This window comes from Topomyia yanbarensis, chromosome 3 (genome assembly GCF_030247195.1).
Source record: "Topomyia yanbarensis strain Yona2022 chromosome 3, ASM3024719v1, whole genome shotgun sequence".
Taxonomy (NCBI): domain Eukaryota; kingdom Metazoa; phylum Arthropoda; class Insecta; order Diptera; family Culicidae; genus Topomyia; species Topomyia yanbarensis.
Genome location: NC_080672.1, coordinates 302,617,147 through 302,638,958, shown reverse-complemented (window position 1 = coordinate 302,638,958; position 21,812 = coordinate 302,617,147). Strand labels below are relative to the sequence as shown.

General features: G+C 40.4%; 1 protein-coding gene across 1 annotated transcript; it reads right to left on the bottom strand.

Moving 5' to 3' along the window:
* Window positions 1-8,651: 8,651 nt before the first annotated feature.
* On the bottom strand, window positions 8,652-11,050 carry LOC131690707 (mucin-2-like). The gene has a single exon (XM_058976647.1). The coding sequence runs from the start codon at window positions 10,921-10,923 to the stop codon at window positions 8,725-8,727; it is 2,199 nt and encodes a 732-aa protein (XP_058832630.1). The 5' UTR covers window positions 10,924-11,050; the 3' UTR covers window positions 8,652-8,724.
* Between the last annotated feature and the right edge of the window lie 10,762 nt (window positions 11,051-21,812).

Sequence of the window (21,812 nt, the reverse complement as noted above, 5' to 3'; positions counted from 1 at the left end):
ATCCAACGTGTAGTGGTTGGTTATCAGCCGGGACATTTCACGATTAAGACTAGTTGAAACTAGAATAACGCGCTATTTCCAAGATTATGAACTCATCCAGAAACGAAATGAAAATGCAAAATCCGATTATGAGCAAGGTATGATTTGCCTATATTTTTAGACCGATTAGCTTAATGGGAGAACTTTATTTACAACTTTCAAAAAATCGATTTTTCTTTTTTTCCTTCAATTAATACCGATAATATCCGAAAATATAATGGTGAAGCTTAAAAGTCGCCAAGTGATTGTGCTGCGCCTCTCGTGCGGTGACGTTGGTGCCTCTCGTTGTTTCCAACCACTTTTCCAGTCGGTAATCACGATTTTCAATGTTAACAATTGCGAGTTTTCAGTGCACAACACAACCCTTTACCATCCATAACTCTCCGAGCTCTCGATCGAAGCAGTTCGTTTTCTGGTGCTGTGCATAAAGTGAACAAGAATAAATTGTCAGTGAAGGTCAACCATTGTTCGAGGCAGTCTTTGTTCGCCGGTGCCCAGGCTGGTGAAGTGAATACCAGAATAGCCGGAATCGCCGCTATATAAGCTAAGTATTTTTTTTTCTTTCATTTCCCTTTCCCCGATCGGTCTCTACTTCTGGCCTTTCCCCTGAATATAAGTTTCATCTCTCGTTTACACCACGTGTTATCCTCGTGCCTAAATGGCCGAGGGCGAAGTAACATTGGATGGGAATGATATTCCCATGGATATACCGGATAAACCCGAAATTACTCCCTCCCCTGATTCCCCCAGTCCTCCCCGTATTAAAACATACCCAGCCAGTTCGACTGGACCCTGGGTGGTGTATTTCCGGCCCAACACGAAATCGCCCAATATTCTAGAAATCTCACTACCCGTCCGTGGCTCAGATAACACGTGTTCGAGCTAATAAGATACGCGTTATAGTAAATGACCTCGACCAGGCAAACCAGATTGCTCGCAGCGAGCGTTTTACGAAGCAATTCAAAGTGTATGTGCCTTGTAGAGTTGTGGAGATCGATGGGGTCGTCGCCGAACCGGGTCTAAAGTGCGAAGACCTGTTGAAGTACGGGGTTGGCTGCTTTAAGGACCCTTCACTTCAAAAGGTGAAAATTCTGGAATGCAAGCAATTGTATTCCGCAAAAACTGAAGATGATAAGACAACTTATTCTCCGTCAGACTCGATTCGGGTGACTTTCTCCGGATCTGCTCTTCCCAACTATGTCCTCCTGGATAAGGTTCGCCTACCTGTTCGCCTATTTGTACCGCGGGTAATGAACTGCAGCAATTGCAAGCAACTGGGCCACACGGCCACTTATTGTGGCAATAAAAAACGGTGCGGCAAATGCGAGGGAGAGCATGAGGATGACGCTTGCGGTGGAGAAACTGAGAAGTGTATTTACTGCGGGGGCCCTCCGCATGCTCTTAAGTCATGCCCGGCGTACAAGCAGCGCGGGGATAAAATTAAGCGCTCCCTTAAGGATCGCTCGAGGCACTCTTATGCAGAAATGCTAAAGAATGCTTCGCCATCTGTCGCTTCCGAAAATTCCTTTGCTCTTTTGGCTGGCGTTGAGCAAGAATCTGACGACCCACAAGAGGGAACATCATTGGTTAACCCAGGGGAATCCAGGAAGAGGAGAAATCTAGCCTCCCCTACATTGCCTCGTAAGGGTGCCAAGGTGTCGTCCACTCAGAGTGCGCCAACCGCAATCAATAAATCCAACGGAAGTGATGCACAAAAGCCGAAGCAATTTGCTCCAGGACTTGGAAATATTAATTCTAACAAGGAGTACCCACCACTTCCAGGGACACTAAAAACCCCAAGTGTCCCCTTTTTTCAAACAGATACTCAGTCCAGTAGCGGACTAATGAAATTTTCTGACATAGTGGACTTAATTTTCACAGCTTTCAATGTTACTGATCCTCTTAAAAGCCTTCTGATACGTTTTCTCCCTATAGTGCAAACATTTTTGAAGCAGTTGACTACTAAATGGCCCCTCCTTGCAGCGATCGTATCCTTCGATGGCTAAGTCATCGAACGAGGTCACCGATTCGATCACTGTTCTACAGTGGAACAGCAGAAGTATCCTCCCGAAAATCGATTCCTTTAAATTTTTACTAAATAGTTTAAAATGTGATGCTTTCGCATTATGTGAAACTTGGTTAACTTCCGATATAAATCTCAACTTCCACGACTTTAATATAATTCGTCTGGATCGAGAAAACCCCTATGGAGGAGTACTTTTGGGGATCAAAAAGTGCTATTCTTTCAACCGAATTAACCTCCCATCGACACCAGGCATTGAAATTGTCGCTTGTCAAGTTTTAATCAAAGGTAAAGACCTTTGCATTGCTTCCATCTACATTCCTCCTAGAGCCTCGGTAGGGCACCGAACGCTTTGTAATATCACGGAATCCTTACCGGCACCGCGGCTAGTTCTGGGAGACTTTAACTCGCACGGTACGGTATGGGGCTGCCTTCATGATGATAATAGATCAACATTAATCCAAGATCTTTGCGATAATTTCAACATGACCATCTTAAACACGGGAGAAATGACGCGGATTCCTACACCACCAGCACGCGCAAGCGCGTTGGATTTATCTCTATGCTCGACTTCGCTACAGTTAGATTGCATGTGGAAGGTGATCCCTGATCCCCACGGTAGCGACCATTTGCCTATCGTGATTTCAATTGCTAACGGTTCAAGACCATCGGAAACAATCAATGTATCGTATGACCTCACACGGAACATTGATTGGAAGAGTTACGCGACCGCGTTATCCGTTAAAATCGAATCCACTCAAGAACTTCCTCCGGAGGAAGAGTACAGGTTTTTGGCTGGCTTGATTCTCGACAGTGCGAATCAAGCTCAGACTAAACCAGTACCCAGCGCGAATACCCATGGACGGTCTCCCACCCTGTGGTGGGATAAAGAGTGCTCAGAGCTGTACGCGGAAAAGTCCACTGCATATAAGGCCTTCCGGGAAGACGGGTTACCCGCTAGCTATCTACAGTACGCGTCGTTAGAAAGGCGAATGAAGAGTCTAATGAAAGCCAAAAAACGCAGTTATTGGCGCCGGTTCGTCGACGGGTTAACGAGAGAAACAGCGATGAGCACTCTTTGGGGTACGGCTCGACGTATGCGTAACCGTAATAGTACCAACGAGAACGTGGAATATTCAAACCGTTGGATATTTGCTTTCGCCAAGAAGATCTGTCCGGACTCTGTCCCGGTACAGAAAACGTACCGCGCCGCGTCTCCTCACGATACCGCGAACGAAACACCGTTTTCGATGGTGGAGTTTTCACTTGCTCTCTTATCATGCAACAATAACGCCCCAGGGTTAGACAGAATCAAATTCAACTTGCTGAAGAATCTACCTGACACTGCAAAAAGGCGCTTGTTGAATTTATTTAACAAGTTTCTTGAGGGTAACATTGTCCCTCATGACTGGAGGCAAGTGAAGGTCATCGCCATCCAAAAACCAGGAAAACCAGCCTCCGACCACAACTCATATCGGCCGATTGCAATGCTGTCCTGTATTCGGAAGTTGTTCGAGAAAATGATCTTGTTTCGCCTCGACAATTGGGTTGAAGCAAATGGCTTACTGTCAGATACACAATTTGGCTTCCGCAAAGGCAAAGGGACGAACGATTGCCTTGCGTTGCTTTCTACAGAAATCCAAATGGCCTATGCTAACAAAGAGCAGATGGCATCAGTCTTCTTGGATATTAAGGGGGCTTTTGACTCAGTTTCTATCAACATTCTGTCAGAGAAGCTGCACCAGCATGGTCTTTCGCCAATTTTAAATAACTTTTTGCTAAACCTGTTGTCTGAAAAGCACATGCACTTTTCGCATGGCGATTTAACAACATCGCGATTTAGCTACATGGGTCTTCCCCAGGGCTCATGTCTAAGTCCCCTGCTCTACAATTTCTACGTGAATGACATTGACGATTGTCTTGCCAATTCATGCACGCTAAGGCAACTTGCAGACGACGGCGTGGTCTCTGTTACAGGGCCCAAAGCTGCCGACTTGCAAGGACCATTACAAAATACCTTGGACAATTTGTCTGCTTGGGCTCTTCAGCTGGGTATTGAGTTCTCCACGGAGAAAACTGAGTTGGTTGTTTTTTTCTAGGAAGCGTGAGCCAGCGCAACTCCAGCTTCTATTAATGGGTGCAACGATCAACCAGGTTTTCACATTTAAATATCTCGGGGTCTGGTTCGACTCTAAAGGTACCTGGGGATGTCACATTAGGTATCTGAAACAGAAATGCCAACAAAGGATCAATTTTCTCCGAACAATAACTGGAACATGGTGGGGTGCTCACCCAGGAGACCTGATCAGGTTATACCAAACAACGATATTGTCGGTGATGGAGTACGGGTGCTTCTGTTTCCGCTCCGCTGCGAACATACACTTCATCAAACTGGAGAGAATCCAGTATCGTTGCTTGCGCGTTGCCTTGGGTTGCATGCACTCGACCCATACGATGAGTCTCGAAGTGCTGGCGGGCGTTCTTCCGCTAAAAAATCGATTTTGGGAACTCTCATATCGATTGCTCATCCGATGCGACATTCTGAACCCGTTGGTGATTGAAAACTTCGAGAGGCTCGTCGAGCTTAATTCTCAAACCCGATTTATGGCCTTGTACTTCGACTACATGGCACAGAGCATTAATCCTTCTTCATATACTCCCAGCCGTGTTCGTTTCCTAGATACTTCTGATTCTACTGTATTCTTCGACACATCCATGAAGGAAGAGATTCGTGGAATCCCGGACCATATACGCCCGCAAGTGATCCCCAATATATTTTATAATAAATTCCGAGAAGTCGACTGTGACAAAATGTTCTACACTGACGGATCAAATCTCGATGGGTCCACTGGCTTCGGTATCTTCAACAATACTATCACCGCTTCATTCAAGCTCAATGATCCCGCTTCAGTTTACGTCGCAGAGTTAGCTGCAATTCAGTACACCCTTGGGATCATCGACACTCTGCCCACAGATCACTACTTCATCATTTCGGACAGCCTCAGCTCCATCGAGGCTCTTCGTGCGATGAAGCCCAAAAAGCAATTCCCATATTTCCTGGGGAAGATACGGGAGTCCTTGTGTACGTTATCTGAAAAATCTTATCAAATTACCTTTGTTTGGGTCCCCTCTCATTGCTCTATCTCGGGCAATGAAAAAGCCGACTCATTAGCAAAGGTGGGCGCATTAAATGGTGACATATACGAAAGACCAATCTGCTTCAACGAATTTTTTAGTATTTGTCGTCAGAGGACACTCAACAGTTGGCAAACCTCGTGGAGCAATGGTGAACTTGGACGATGGCTACATTCCATTATCCCAAAGGTATCAACGAAGCCTTGGTTCAGGGGGATGGATGTGGGTCGGGATTTTATTCGTGTAATGTCCCGACTTATGTCCAACCACTACACCTTGGATGCGCATCTGCGGCGTATTGGGCTTGCGGAGAGTAGTCTGTGCGCTTGTGACGAGGGCTATCACGACATCGAGCACGTTGTCTGGGTATGCGCCGGGTACTTGGACGCCAGGTCTCAGTTAAAGGATTCCCTTCGGGCCCGAGGTAGACCACCCAATGTCCCAGTCCGAGATATACTGGCAAATCGTGATTTCCCCTATATGTCCCTTATTTATACTTTCATAAAAACGACAAATATCCCAATTTAGCCCCTCTCTTTTTATTTCTCGTTTTAGAAGCTTTCTCTTGCCTTGTGGGACCGATCAGCTCCAGACTGCAACTATGTAACCGCCGTCGCACTTACCACTACGGAAACTGAAGCGAGAGCGACTCAAGGTCCGATGACTTTTGAAGGATTCCCCGCGGGTCCGAAGAATACCATCCGCCAATCCGACCTACTAGACTGAGGCGGTAATCTTTCGCTGATCTCCCGTTTGAGCGAAAGTTGCAAGTTTTGCTCTTCTCTCCCGGTCACCATCTACGCTTTCTCTCCCCTGTCCTTGATACAACTGCTTCTACAGCCCCCCTCTGAATATCTTGACCAAGCATAAGTCTCCGCTAAAAAAGTTCAAATTTGTATACTGTATTCCTAGTTTTAAGATAGTTGTAATTTTACCTCTTTGTTAAAACTATTGTCCCCCATCTTGTAAATAGAATTGTATCCCTAGTCTTAAAACACATGCGAATTTTCTCATAAATATTTGTTCCCCCTTTTGTGTACCAAACTATATTGTTAGTTTTAAGATAAGTGTAAATATTTCCTAAAAATTATTACTATTGAATTCCTTGTTTTAAAATTTTTTCATAAAAAAAATCTTTCGCCCCCTCTCTTGTATATAGAATCTTATTTCTAGTCTTAAGATAGCTGTAAAATTTTTCTTTTTTAAAAAAATATTTCAACATTGTAACCTCCTAGTTTTAAAATATACAAAATGTAAAAACAAAAGAATTTGCCACCGCCAAGCTAACGCATTTGTGCCTATCAAATAAACGAAATGAATAAAAAAAAAAAAAAACCCTTTACCATAAAAAGAAAATGCTTCATGTGATTCAGATAATTGGTCTGGGCTGGGCTGTAATTTTATGGAGGGCCTTCTACAGCCGCCATTTTGAAAAAAAAAATATGTTCAAAATCAAAAAGTATAGTTCAGACATGTATCATAAAGAACTAGAGCTTGTAGGACTAAAGTTTATCGATTTATAAGGCGTTTTCTATGCCCCCCCCTAAATCTAGTTTTTTAATATAGCTTTTTTCGTTGTGACTTTTCGTGCAAACTATGTTCAAAACAAATGTGTAAGTATCAAAACTACATAATATTGTCGAAGACTGAATGTAAAAATATTCATTCGTTTCAAATTTATTGAAGATTTTTACATTTTTTACACCAACTTCAACTACGTATAAGAAAGAAAGATGCAAACCAAAATGCACGAACAGGCACTTTTTTCACTGTCTAAACTTTGCACAATGAAGGTAAGAAGGTTTGGTGCGTGGCACTCTAGAGCCCTATGAATAGGGTAAGCTTACTTTATCATGTTGTTTTTACTTTTTCCATACAAAAATCAGCAAAAAAATTTGCCGTAGAAAACGCCTTATAAATCGATAACCTTTAGTCTTACAAGCTCAAATTTTTCAACAAAATTCTTCACTATGAGCATTTCTAAAACTTTTTCGAAGATATCAACATTCTACCTCATCAGTATAAAAAAATTTTTTTTTTAGTTCGATCATAGTAAGCCATGCCTAATTTCAATTGTTATCAGATTGTGGGGAATATTCATACGAAAAATTCCTCCAAAGACACCCTGTGAATATATTCGACGGTTTGGCTTCTTATGAATTAAGTTCACGTTTTTGGCGATTCCGACCACTGTACACCTGTCTCTACGAACATCTATACCAACTTGTCTACTGACGAAGGCGACTGTGATGAACCCCAGAAGGGAACGTCTTTTGCTGTGCCTAGAAGCAATAGAAGAAGCAGGAGTATTTCCTCTCCCAAGCTTCGTCGTAAAGGCCAGAAAGTGTCTTCATGCCCCCTCCCCCCAAAAAATAATTACTCAAGGAAGTACTGGTGCAAAACCGAAGCAAGTCGCTCCCGGTCACAGTAACCTGAGCTCAGAAAAGGAGTTCCCAGCACTTCCAGGAACATCAAAAAACCCAAGTGTTCCCATATCTCAGCCAGAGAAAGAAACCAACGCTAGCTTAATAAATTTCTCTGACATTGTGGACCGTATTTTTACAGCACTAAATATTTCTAACCCTCTTAAAAGCATCTTAATGAGCATTCTCCCCGCAGTAAAAACATTTTTGATGCAGTTCACTGCGAAATGGCCCCTCCTTTCAGCGATCGTATCCTTCGATGACTAATTCATCGAACGAGGTCACGGATTTAATCACCGTTGTACAGTGGAATTACAGAAGCATTGTCCCGAAAATCGATTTCTTTAAAATCTTACTAAATAATTTGAAATGCAATGCATTTGCACTATGCGGGACATGGCTTATTTTAGAAACAGACCAACACTACCACGCTTTTAATATTATTCGCTTGGATCGAGAAGACTCTTACGGAGGAGTACTTTTGGGGATCAAAAAGAGCTATTCTCTCAATCGAATCGACCTCCCCTCGACACCAGGCATTGAAGTTGGCGCTTGCCAAACCAGAATTAAAGGCAAAGACCTACATCCCCCTACAGCCTCAGTTAGCCACCGACGGCTATGCGATATTGCGGAGCTCCTCCCCGACTCGAGGCTAGTTTTAGGTGACTTCAACTCCCACGGTACGGGATGGGGTTGCCTTCATGACGCAAATCGATCTACCTCAATTCATGAGCTTTGCGACAAATTCAATATGACCATTTTGAACATGGGTGAAATGACACGGGCTCCGGCTCCTTCAGCGCGTCCGAGCACCTTAGACCTGTTCCTCTGCTCGATATCGCTGCGGTTAGATTGCATGATCCCCACGGCAGCTTCCATCGACCAATCGTAATTAATATTGCTAACGGTTTAGGGACCACTCGTACTAATTTCGGAAACAAAATTTCGAACCGACCAATATGCAACTCTCTTTTCGGATAAAAAGGAAAACAATTTCATTTCAATAATAAGCTAACTAAATGACCCTGTATTTCATATAAAAAAGAACGAAATATTGTATTTGCTTCACTCAAACATTGAACTAGTAAAGACTAACACTAAAATCTAAAATATATACGAAGTATCACCGGCATGGTACCGATAGCCACGCTGCTGCTGCGAGTTGCCATTACTGATCGGCGGTAGATACGTCGCCGGTTGCCGAATATCACAGTTCGCTCCTTGGCCTCCATTGGTGCAACAGTGCGGTGGAATGCCACCTGCTGGACAGCTAGGCCTGGGGGTAGAAGGGTAAGGTTTTCTCGTTGTTGTCGTAATTCTACGAGTTGTTGTTCTCGGTTTCGTGGTCGTGACAATGCAGCTTGGTCCCTGGCCACCGTTGGTGCAACAGTGCGGTGGAATGCCACCGTAAGGACAAGCCGGTTTTCTCGTGGTTGGACGTGTCGTGGGACGGGCGGTAGTGAATACTGTTGTTCTGCGAGAAGTTGTCGTTACCGGCCGATGTGTGATTGTAGCAGGCTTCCGCGTTGTGGGAATTGTTTTCCGTGTCGTGGCTCGTTGAGTTGTTATTGTTGTTTTGCGTGAACTTGTTGTGGGTTTGCGAGTTGTAGTGGTTTGCGTGAATCGGCTCGAGGTTGTCGTTGGTCTATGCGTAGTGTACGTAGGTTTTGGAGTTGTTCGACGAGTTGTGGTTATTAGTCGTTTTGTAGTGGTATATGGCTTAGGGGTGGTGGTTGTATATTTTGGTGTTGTAATCGACGTTCTACGGGTGGTTGTTACGGGTCGCCTGGTGGTTGTGGTTGTTGCCCGCGTAGTTGTTGTAGGTTTTCGAGTCGTAATCGTGGTTCTGCGGGTGGTTGTTGTTGGCTTTCTAGTGGTTGTTGTTGTTGTTGTCCGACGGGTTGTAGTAGTCGGTTTAAAAGTACTAAAGTGATCACACTCTGGTCCAGAACTGCCATCAGCACAGCAGTGTGGTAATTGTCCTCCATTCGCACAAGATGGTTGTACTGTTGTAGAGATTTTATCAGTTTCATATACTACACAACCCGGCCCATAGCCCCCATTTGTACAGCAATACGGAGGCGAGCCTCCATTTGAACAGGATGTATGTTCTTCCGGAACGATTAAGTTATCAGTAATAACTGAACACTCTAGACCAAATCCTCCATTTGTACAACAATACGGAGGCTCTCCTCCATTTGGGCAGGAAGATGTCCCTACTGCTGTACCCGTACCACCTGAATGAACTGAGCATCCGGGACCAGATCCTCCGTTCGTACAGCAGTACGGTGGCAAGCCTCCATTTGGACACGCGGTGTTAGTACCAGTAAATTCACAGTCTGGTCCGTCTGCACCATTTGTGCAACAATAGGGAGGTTTGCCGCCGAATGGACACAGTGGCATAGATGAAGGAACTTCACAGTTCAATCCTATTCCACCGTTGGGGCAAAGCGATGGGTAGTACGTAATCTCAACCGGTTGTGCAATTTCTATCGCTTGTTCAATTATGAAGCAATTCGGACCTAATCCACCATTCGTGCAGCAGTACGGTAATACTCCTCCATTAGGGCAACCAGTTGGAGGTCCCGGAATAATACAATCAGCATTGAAGCCACCATTTGCACAACAATACGGCGGCACTCCTCCGTTGGAACAGAAAGGAGGTTTTGGATGTTCACAAGAAGGTGGAACTCCACCATTGGTACATGTTTGAGGCGACTGAGACGAAGGAACAAACGATGCTGGGGTTTGTGGAGATGACACAACGATCGTACAATCAGGCCCAGTTCCACCATTATCACATTCGAATGGTAATAGAATATTACAGTCCGGTCCGATTCCTCCGTTTTCGCAACAGAACGGTGGGATTTGCCCATTTGCACAACTTATCTGTGGAGAATGTTGCTCACCAAGAACTTCACAATCTGGTCCCACACCTCCATTATCACAACAAAACGGAGGAACTCCTCCATTGGAGCAACTGACCAGCAGGTTGGGAAATTCACAATTTGGTCCAGAGCCACCGTTCGAACAACTCGATTCTGATGTGGCGGTTGGAACAGCACTTGGCGTCGATGGTTTACAATGCGGCCATTTTCCTTCACCACCGGTACATGTGGCACCATCTACTGCGATTTCAGTGGTAGACTGAATAGTACACTGTGATCCTCCACTTTCACAGAATGGGATTGATGGTTTCGAAATTTCATATCCGTCCGGTCCGAGAATGTCAGCACCGTTCACTACTACCACCAGTAGCACTAACCATCTCAAGTTTGAAACCTGCAAGCGGTAACAGTTCATTGTTTCTATGAAAAGATTTCTTAGCTTTAGCTGCACTCAATTACCACTCTCATCACTTTCACTGATTGAATGGTCCACCAACAGACAACAGTGCTGAATCAATTAAAATCACACCTTTTTCGTCGAATCGGTATCCCACGACTGACGATGCATCCTGCCGAGGTCTATCGTATATATACACCAGGACCAAATTCGACTATCGCAAAATAAATCACCCAAAGAACCCTGATCTTTTATTTCGTGTGAATATCGCCAAGATTACCGCAACTAATCTACATTCCTAAAAGAACGGTCGAAAAAGTCCACTGAATGGCTTCAAAACTGTAGAAATGCAACGGAATCAGAGAAAAAATCTGTTTGGGAAACGTTTTGAGCCGCAACGATCGCGAAGCTGCAAATCAAAAGCAAGCTTGCAAACTTGAATGTCATAGGTTCCCACGGAAAAACAAAGCGCATAAAACTGGAACTGACACGTGCGAGTAAACTAATTCGGAATCAAATTCTCAAATTGATTATTGCTATCTGATTAGCGTTAACCATTAAATACATGTCTAGAAAAATCTAAACTTTCCGAACCGATAGAAAAGTTGAAAGCGAATTAGAAACATGCAGAAGAACCCCAGCCGAATCAATGAGGCAAATTTATGCCACTAGGAAAAGATCAAGGATGTTGACAAAACAGGTATATGCTGATCATAAAACTTCGTCCCAAAGTTGCTTGGTCTAGTTTCAAGAGTTGATAATGAAAGAAGAGTTGATTTTTGTTCAAGTTCGATGACACGGCGGTGTGCGCGAAACTTTTAGCTCGTTAGGAAATTTTGTGCATTAATTTGTATCGGCAAACCGGACAATTTTACGATAGAAGGCAGCTGGTTTTCTAAATCACACAACAGCACACCCATGAACAATAAAACTGGATGCAATATAATTTAAGACTATGTCCTCAGTGCTTTTCTTCAATTTCTTCGTCAGGAGTGGAAAAGTTTTTATCCACAAATCAAAAGGGTCGTCTTATATAATTGTGCAAAAAGTACCTAATGTTTGACATGTACGGTTTCATCTATAAAATCAAAACTTTTGAGTGTAAGGTGTCAAAAATGGTGTCCGAAATGGCGGCTTTCTCGAAACAAGACTTTTCGAATCTGCAGGCATACTCGTTTTTAAACCATTCAACTAATCAACTGCGCGATTTGCCCACCTAAAAGAAGACAACATTCTCCGGCTTTGTAACCTACAAAATCGCAATATTTTGATCATTAACGATTTTTCACAGCCGGCCAAAGTGGAAAAATCATGCGAAAAACTATACTTTATTTTCAACTGGCCGCACGGACAAAATTGTTCCCAAAGACGTGAACAATGAATTTAGGAGCAATCACGATTATACATTACGAAAACAGAACCATGAACAAAAATGATGTGTTTTATAATTATGTTCCATTTTCAGTCAGTAACGCTTAAATAACGCTTTTGAGGGATTCCATGAGAAACCGGCCGACCGCAAAATATGACCATCGTCGATTCGAAAGAAACTTTGCAGGTGTGTTCGGTTTATGAATCTCCATGATATTCTCTGGCAATTGGAATATTTTGATACAAGAGCAATTTTTCAAAAGGGCGTAAACGTTTCTACGTGCATGAATTTCAAAATTTTGTTGTTCGATTACTGTATTTTATGCAGCAAAACTATCGGAGAATGAGGGGAATGAATACTTCTGCCCGAAAAAAATATACACTGAAAAAAATGTTGTGTCATTTTTCAAAAAAACAAAAATTTATGTTAAAACTTAAAATTGCGAAAAAACCCATTTTTTAATTTTTTTTATATTTTGTCAACAAAAACCTAAAGAGAAAAGAAACATTTTGAATGTAATCGCATGATGGAGAGCTTATCGTAAAAAAGTTTTTCTAACAATAACTTTTGACATATTTTTATAATTCATACTATTTGCAGTCAAAAATAAAATTTTCTTTTTGAATATGATTCTGAACGCCATTTTAAATCGAAATGCTTATAACAAAAAATTTCTGAAATGTATTAATTCTCGAGATATTTTAACTTTTGTTTTAACAACACAATTATTTTGTTTTATTACGACCTTTTCATAAGTTATTCGCGTTTCTCAATCAACAATAATAGGTTTTTCAAAAGGCCCATATACTTTACTGCAACTTTCCCTTTGACATCAAGGCGATATTGTAAACCATTTGAAAGTTACATGAATGCAACCAAAATATTATTCAACCACAGAGACTGATGATTAAACTTTGAAGTTGAATCATATTATGGTTGTTCTCTTGTAACTATTAAATGCTTTACAATATCGCCCTGATGTCAAAGGAAAAGTTGCAGGAAAGTTTATGGGCCTTTTGAGAAACCTATTATTGTTGATGGAGAAACGACAATAACTTATGAAAAGGTCGTTATTAATGGATGGATTCGCTGACGGATTGCAAACCGATGCTATTTATATGGATCTATCTGCGGCCTTCGACAAAATCAACCATGATATCGCAATAGCGAAGCTGGACAAACTCGGCATTCATGGACAACTTCTGCGCTGGTTTCGTTCCTACCTCGATGGAAGGCAACTCCAAATCAGCATTAAGGACTGTCTATCTGCACCATTCTTCGCTACATCCGGCATACCACAAGGAAGCCATCTCGGTCCAGTAATATTCCTCCTCTACTTTAATGACGTCAATTTCACATTACAAGGACCCCGCCTTTCTTTCGCCGACGACATGAAAATTTTTCAACAAATACGGGATAAAACCGACGCCGAGCTTCTTCAGAGGGATCTGGACAGCTTTAGCACGTGGTGTGATCAAAACAGAATGGTTTTAAACCCGAGCAAATGCTCAATCGTTACGTTCACGCGGAAACGCCAACCGACTCAGTTTAACTACCATTTCTTCGGCTCGAGCATTCCAAGACACTCTCACATCAAAGATCTCGGAGTCATCATGGATTCGGCATTAACATTCAAACCACATACGTCATACATCGTGGATAAGGCATCACGACAGCTTGGGTTCATCTTCCGAATAGCGAAAAACTTCAGGGACGTATATTGTCTTAAATCGCTTTACTGCGCTTTAGTCCGCTCAACGTTAGAATATTGTTCAGCTGTTTGGAACCCGTACTACCAGAACGGGATTGACAGAATCGAGGCTGTCCAACGCAGGTTCATACGTTTCGCCCTTCGTCATCTCCCATGGCGAAACAGATTTCAGCTGCCGAGCTATGAAAACCGTTGCCAGCTTATACACCTCGATACACTCAGCATTCGGAGGGACTGCTCTCGAGCCCTGTTCGTCTCGGACTTACTCTCTGCCAGAGTGGATTGCCCTACAATCCTCGGACGTCTGGATCTTCAAGCCCGCGTTCGAGCTCTACGTAATAACTCCCTTCTGCGAGTTCCGTTCAGGAGAACCAACTATGGTTGCCAGAGCGCTGTAACCGGACTCCAACGAATTTTTAACAGTGTGGCGACGGCCTTCGACTTCGACCGGACGCGGAATGCTATAAAAGCGAAAATGTTGTCAATTTTAAAATGTAATTAGTTTAAGCAACCACCATTGGGGCCAAGGGGCTTGTTGGTGAAGGTAATAAACATAAACATAAACACAAAATAATTGTGTTGTTAAAACAAAAGTTAAAATATCTCGAGAACTAAAACATTTCAGAAAAATTTTGTTATGAGCATTTCAATTTAGAACGGCGTTTAGAATCATATTAAAAAAGAAAATTGTATTTTTGACTGCAAATAGCATGAATTATAAAAATATGTCAAAAGTGGTTGTTAGGAAAACTTTTTTGTTGAAAGCTTCTCCATGATCCAAATACACTAAAAAGTTGCATTTACGTCTTTAAAATGATAAACATTAGATTGTTGACATTTAACGATGGGGTAATGCGAATAACTTTTAAAAAGAGCATAATTACACTAATTAATTGTTTTTGTTGGTGCAAAATTCCAAATATCTCGAAAACTGTCGCATTTTGGAAGATTTTTGTTAAATGCATTTTGATTTTAAATGAAGCTTAGAATTATATTCTTATATGTCAATTAGTAGTAAATTTAAAAACATCTATAAAGTTATTGTTTGAAAAACATGCAATCACGTTCAAAATGTTTCTTTTCTCTTTAGGTTTTTGTTGACAAAATATAAAAAAAATTAAAAAATGGGTTTTTTCGCAATTTAAATTTTTACTATAAATTTTTATTTTTTTGAAAAATGACACATTTTTTTCAGTGTATATTTTTTCGGACAGAAGTATTCATTCCCTGTAACTCGTTCTCCGATAGTTTTGCAGTATAAAATACAGTAATCGAACAAAAAAAAATTGAAATTCATACACGTGGAAACCTTTACGCCCTTTTGAAAAGTTGCTCTTGAGGCAAAATAATTTTATTACCTGTGGAAAATGTTTAGTCTTCCATGCCGGTGAAACGTGTAAAGTTTCATCGGAATCGAAGATGGTCGGTCACGATTTTAAAGATTTTCGGACGGATCTTCGTGGAATTCCTCTTTTATTTGTTAAGATATTTATTTTTGTTTTGTGAACTTCAGTTACGGTTTCCGCCATATCATTACTAAAACGATTTTCTGTACGTGGACTAGTTCACAATTTTATGACCACTATTCATAAAACCAAAGGTAGAATCGTGATTTTATTCATAGCTATTGGAAAAAATATTTACGCGTGAACTATTTCACGAAACCCGGAATATTATTCATGAGTCCTTTCAATCATCGTGAAATAGTTCATGATTCCAAATATAATAGTCAAGATTCAATATCCGTGCTCGTGAAATAGTTCGCAAAATAACACAATGTAATTCATGTATACGTGAACTGATTCCTGATTTCTGGCGAAATTGTCATAACTCACCATTCATGATCATGAATTAGTTCACAAAACCATGAAATATTTTTTATATATTCGTGAACTAGTTCATGATTCCTAGTATAATAGTAATTGCGAGCTCGTGCAATAATTCACAAAAGCGAAAAATATTATTCATGTATACGTGAACTGATTTATGATTCCTAGCGACAGACTATTCCTGCTCTTGAAATAGTTCACAAAATCATGACATCTTATTTATAGAAACGTGAACTGATTTATGATTCCTAATATATTAGTCACACCTAACCATGTGTGGCCGTGGACCATCGTTCATGTATTCGAGAACTAATTCCTGATTCCTATGATGATTTTCACAAATGGTCAAATCGTGGTCGTGAAATAGTTCACAAAATCATAAAATATTATTCATGGATTTGTGAACTGGTTCGTGACTCGTAGCACACAATTCACGATCTATCTTGAGTGAACTATTTCACAAAATTTGGGTTTTGTCGTGAACTGACATATATTTATGTTTTTTTCTTTTTTTATTAACGACTTATAGTGAGTCAATCTTTTTCCTTTTTATATTGTCACGACATATAATAAGCGAGGGACTGGAAGGTGAAGTATTTTTCAAATATTAAGAGCCATAGTACTCAAGGAAGAGCAAGGATTTGAAGTAAGAAAGTTTAGAAAAGCGTGGAGTAGGGTCAATGAACAAGCTTAGAGTTTCCCGGCTATTTAACTCTTTGTCTTCTGTAACGCAGGAGTCAGGATCTTTTGGCATTAAATGCGAATCACTTGAATCTACGGCATGTCCGTACAAGCGTAAAGTCAATTTAATGACTTATGCTGTCGGAACCGACAAAAAGTTAAGTCACGGAAAACTTCCACCCTAAGCATTTTGCGACGATGAAACTCATTGAATGAGTTAGTTTTTGCCCTCACTAATTGCATGCCGGGGTGTTTTATTTCATCGATTCTTGTGTCTGACTCAACAAGTTGTGCATATAGTCACTGTGTGTTGATTGAACACGGTGTGCGTTGCAGAAGACAAAGAGTTAAGTAGCCGGGAAACTCTAAGCTAGTTCATTGACCCTACTCCACGCTTTTCTAAACTTTCTTACTTCATATCCTTGCTCTTCCTTGAGTACTATGGCTCTTAATATTTGAAAAATACTTCACCTTCCAGTCCCTTGCTAATTATATGTCGTTACAATATAAAAACATATATTTATGTACAGCCTATAGCGACTGGTGCGAGCAGCAGATATAAGAAAACTATTAGGAACTCGAACATCATTATTCATTCGTGAAGGTTCAATGTCCAGAAAACGAAAACTGTGCTGAGTATTTAAAATATCTATCTATATAAAAGTCAGTGTTTGTATGTATGTGATTTATGGACTCCCAAACGGCTTAAGCGATTGTCGATTTACATATAGTAGGCATTCATTATGGAGCGTGTTTGTGTGCTATTGTTGGGAATGATCTACCCGCCAGATGGCGCTTCGGAACAAGTTGTGTTTTTACAAGATTACACTACTCGTGATTAAAATATCAAAAATCGTCACTATGACCCTGAAATTATGAACACAAATCACTCTGAGTGTGTCTAAAATATCACAATAACGTGAACATGAATTGCGGAAATTGTGACTGAGATACCGAAATTAGAGATGGTCGGGTTTCAATTTTTTCGAACCCGGACCCGACCCGAACACGAAAGCTTGAAAATTGAAAAACCAGAACCCGACCCGAGCCCGAAATATTAAAATTTGAAAAACCCGAGCCCGAACATTTTAAAACCCGAACCCGAAAATAAAAATTTTGTAAAACCCGAGCCCGACCCGAACCCGATATTTTAAAAAATTTAAAAACCCGAACCCGACCCGAACCAGAAAATTTTTAATTCTAAAACCCGATCTGAACTAGACTTGATAATACGGAGAATCAACCAAAGATCCGGAAGATTTTTAAATTTAGGCATCCGAGCTGGATCCAAAGCTCATCCAAAATAGTTATAGAGTCACTCGAACCTGAAGTAGCACCATACGCGTTCAGTTATATCTACCTATGGCAAAACGAATTACTGGCGAGAGAAATCGGCATTTATATTTAGTATTATTAAACGTCCCATTTGTAATGTTCTGAGAAACTTATAAATCGTCGATATCTTACTCAGAAAGAGGGATAAATCGGCTAACGCATGGGGAAACAAGAGACATAATAATGACAGATTCAAACAACCTTGCTCGTCATACTTTAACCAAAATTTTGTTTTCGAAACCCGTTCTTGCAAGAGTAATTATACAGTCGGCGAAGTAGCCCTTGTTTATCCCAGATGAAAGAAGATCTCCACGGCCAATAGAAGGTTGCGTGTGCGTGATCTGTCGGACACCCACTTAAAAAAATCGGTTTTAAGTTTTACACATTCTAAATTAATGATAGATCCATGGCTTCGTTAAGCTAGCGCATTAAGCCGTGTAGCGAGTGCACAGTATTTTAAAACATCGTTTTCGTGCTCAAAATTAATAGCGTCTAACCTGGTACCTTAGGAGTTTCGGAGAAGCTCTTGCCTTTATGATTGCGCATCTACAGGAATATATTGTTTAGTGATTAATTCACTTATAAGTGATATACAAAATTTATTTCCTCAACTAATTGAGAAAGAAACTTTGTCTTCGGCAAAGTTGTGGAAAATATTACTACAATAGACATCACTGAAGACACCATATATCTAACTTTAATAGTTTTCGAGTTATGGAACATGTTATATGGAAGACCCCTTAAAATTAATTTTTTTGTGATGACCTTTTTAGTCATTCTCCAACGTTCTTCGAATCTTCCATTAAGTTGCGAAATTGATTCACATATTTTTACTGAACAAAGAAACTTTCTATCTGTTGTATTTAAAATGATATTCCAAATTTTGCGATATTTTTAGGCTAGCTTCCACCTTGAATAACCCGTTATGGAGCAAAGAGGAGCTTACAACATTCATAGTATGGTGTTTGATATTCACTTGGGATCATTGGTGATGAGCGATAATTCTGCTGAACCCTGGCTGTGAAAACATAGTGCTCTGTTCGCCGTTCAACAGGCGAATGTGCTTGCCCTTACTTATTTTTATTTACGTGACTTTAAATTTAATACATTCGTCACGTTAATGAGCTTGCCCGAGCAATACTGTTCCTTAAACAGTCGAGGGCGACGTGATTCATAGAAACGCAGCGTCTGTCGTCCCAAATTTGGAAAACACAGCCTCCTGTGTGGGAATGTATGGTATTTCAACTATGTTGTACATTATTCAAATTTTCATTGCTTTAATATCAAGAATTCATAGTTTAATATGGTGCAATCTATTAGAACTATTCCTGAGTGATATGTGTACACATTTCGAATTTTTAACGTAAAATGGCTAAAGTATAAGCGTTCAAAACCTAACCACTATTCGTTACATTTGTTTTAGTTGAATTGGCAAAGGGCATCCTTATTTCGAAAACAAAGACGTAGTCCTACCTCAAAAGTGTATTGCAATAGCGTTTGGCAGAAAGTCAGATTCCCAATCAATATACATACTTTAGGAAACAACTTGAGAAAAATATAAAATAATAGGATATTTAGGCGCAATCTTAACCTCCAATCTCACAGTTGAAGGATATAACAGTAAAATAATAAAAAAGCATTTTTGAACGCTTCAGCTATAATTTTGACAACCCTAACATTATTAAATCGCAGTAGGGGAGACTGAGGAGACTTGATCCCCTTTTTTATTTTTCAATCCTACTCCGTGGAATGATACAAAAACTATGTATTTTTTGTAGTTTTATATTGTTTCTAGGGTTGACTGATAATCATAAAAAATTACATGGAAATATTATACTGGACATGAGCTATGAGCATTTTTGAAAAACAACAAAAAACTGGAAAATTCTTTGATTAGTGGAGACTCGATCCCTAATTTGGGGACACTTGATTATTTTTTGAAAACGTGTTTAAAAGAGCATGTAGGGTAATAAGCCTATTTTTACCCTTTTTCTATTATCATCCTTCCCATCTGAAGCCTTTGGTTAGAGCAGCGTCTGCCATCTTTGCTCAGCGCATTGGCTCTAATGCTGTTGCGATATTTGGGGTACTTGATTAGAGTTTTTGCTGCGCTCAGACAGAAGATTTTCACCATTCTCAAGACAATTTTGTTATTATATTGGCTCTTAATAAGAAGCGAATGACCTTAAGGCTAAAACCTCCACAATCGAAATAAAAAAATGGCTCCTAATAACAAAGCAAAGAAGCTGAAATAATAAAATTAATAATGAAATAATGTGGTAATAGGACAAAAATAGGTACCTAACCCCATTCAATGTTATAAATGTATTGTGGTATTGATTAAATTGTTGTGATTACATATTACTATTTTTGTTACTACATATTACGCATCTCTCACAAGTTTTTTTTACGAATTCCCCAAATCTCTGTGCAATTATTTGAAAGCTGTCGTTATTATGGTTGAGGAACATCAAATGTGGGATGCATGGTTTCTACGTATACTGTAGTAAACAATTAGTTAGGTTTCTGTACGATGAAGCGTTCATTTTTGACAGTATTTTTTTGTTATTTTATGGCAACAATGACTTCAATTGTTATGGTGTGAATTTGATTATTTTCAGTGGTGTGTATGAAGCATGGCGAAGGGGATCAAATCTCCACGAATTTGAAGGGATCAAGTGAACCCATAGCATCTATTTCAGCAAGCTTTAGTACAAGTATAGTTGAACAAAAAAATGAGCTCAATCATAACGTATTCATATAATTGACATTTTCCTGTAATTCTGTTTGCAAAAGTATAGTATGTAGTGGGTGACTTTATCAATTGTATAAAAGTTTGAAAATTTAGAAAATAAATCTTCTTCAGTTCTTCTGAGATTTTTTTCTTTGAATCGGTAAAAATTCGGTAACAGATGTCGATTAATGTATTCTGATCCGCCTTTGCGTTACAATGATGGGATCAAGTCTCCTCGGGGATCAAGTCTCCTCAGTCTCCCCTATATTGTGGAGTCCATATACCGGCTGTGGGAACGCGTTACAATTGCATCGTAAGAGTAATTGGACCACATTTCCTCTTCCATCATATGGGACCATCCGTAACGCAAAAATTGCCCAAAATTGACTCCTCCCTTCCCCCGTGTAACAAATTATCACAAATTTCTCTACCCCTCCCCTATTACGCAACAAATTTTTCGAAAAAAAATTATTTCCTAAGTAAAAACGTGTTACGTTACGTTCTAGCTCACTCCTCCTTCCTCATATGTAACAACATGTCACAATTTGTTAACCAACCCCCCCCCCCTCCAAAAACCCTACGTAATTTATGAATGGTGCTTATAAGGCAAGCCCCTTAATATACAGACACTTAAAGAATGTCGCGAATTTGATATAATTAACTTTATTAACGACATTATTTCTCAAAGGATACAATCTGCATCGTTACCAAACTATTTTGCACCGAGCCTTACCGTTCAGGCCAGAGCCTTGTTATCTCTTACTCAGTACCGTCTTTACGCATGGGCTCACTGGGCCAGGGCCAGGGGCCCCGGGATTTTGGGGGCCCCACACTTAGGATTAATATAAAATCATTTTGAAGATAATATTTTTAAAAATAGTCGCACTCAATTGGTCATAACATTTTAGCGTGTGGGTAAGAATAGATCGGTAGCAGCTATTGAACCGATTCAAACGTCAATCCAACATTTGGATTCAGGGTTCAATTTATTTTTAACAACAACAATGTACCGTTTGGTAGACCACGTATGCAAAGTATGGAAGAGGCACCGGACCATAGCCAAATAACTAGAAAACCTTGTTTGGTAAGCGATCTGCGAATATGGCAAAATATTTATTTCTTCGTCACATTCAGGTCTGTCAACCGACGAATTCACGTGGAAGCGCCCAAAAGTAACTTCATGAGTTCTGGAAAGGAAGGTTTGACACTTTTTGGCCGGATTTGGCATGTTTCACTCTGCTCGAT

Bases quoted from the DNA above. Each gene is read 5' to 3' on its own strand.
- LOC131690707 (XM_058976647.1), bottom strand. From the start codon at position 10,923: ATGAACTGTTACCGCTTGCAGGTTTCAAACTTGAGATGGTTAGTGCTA.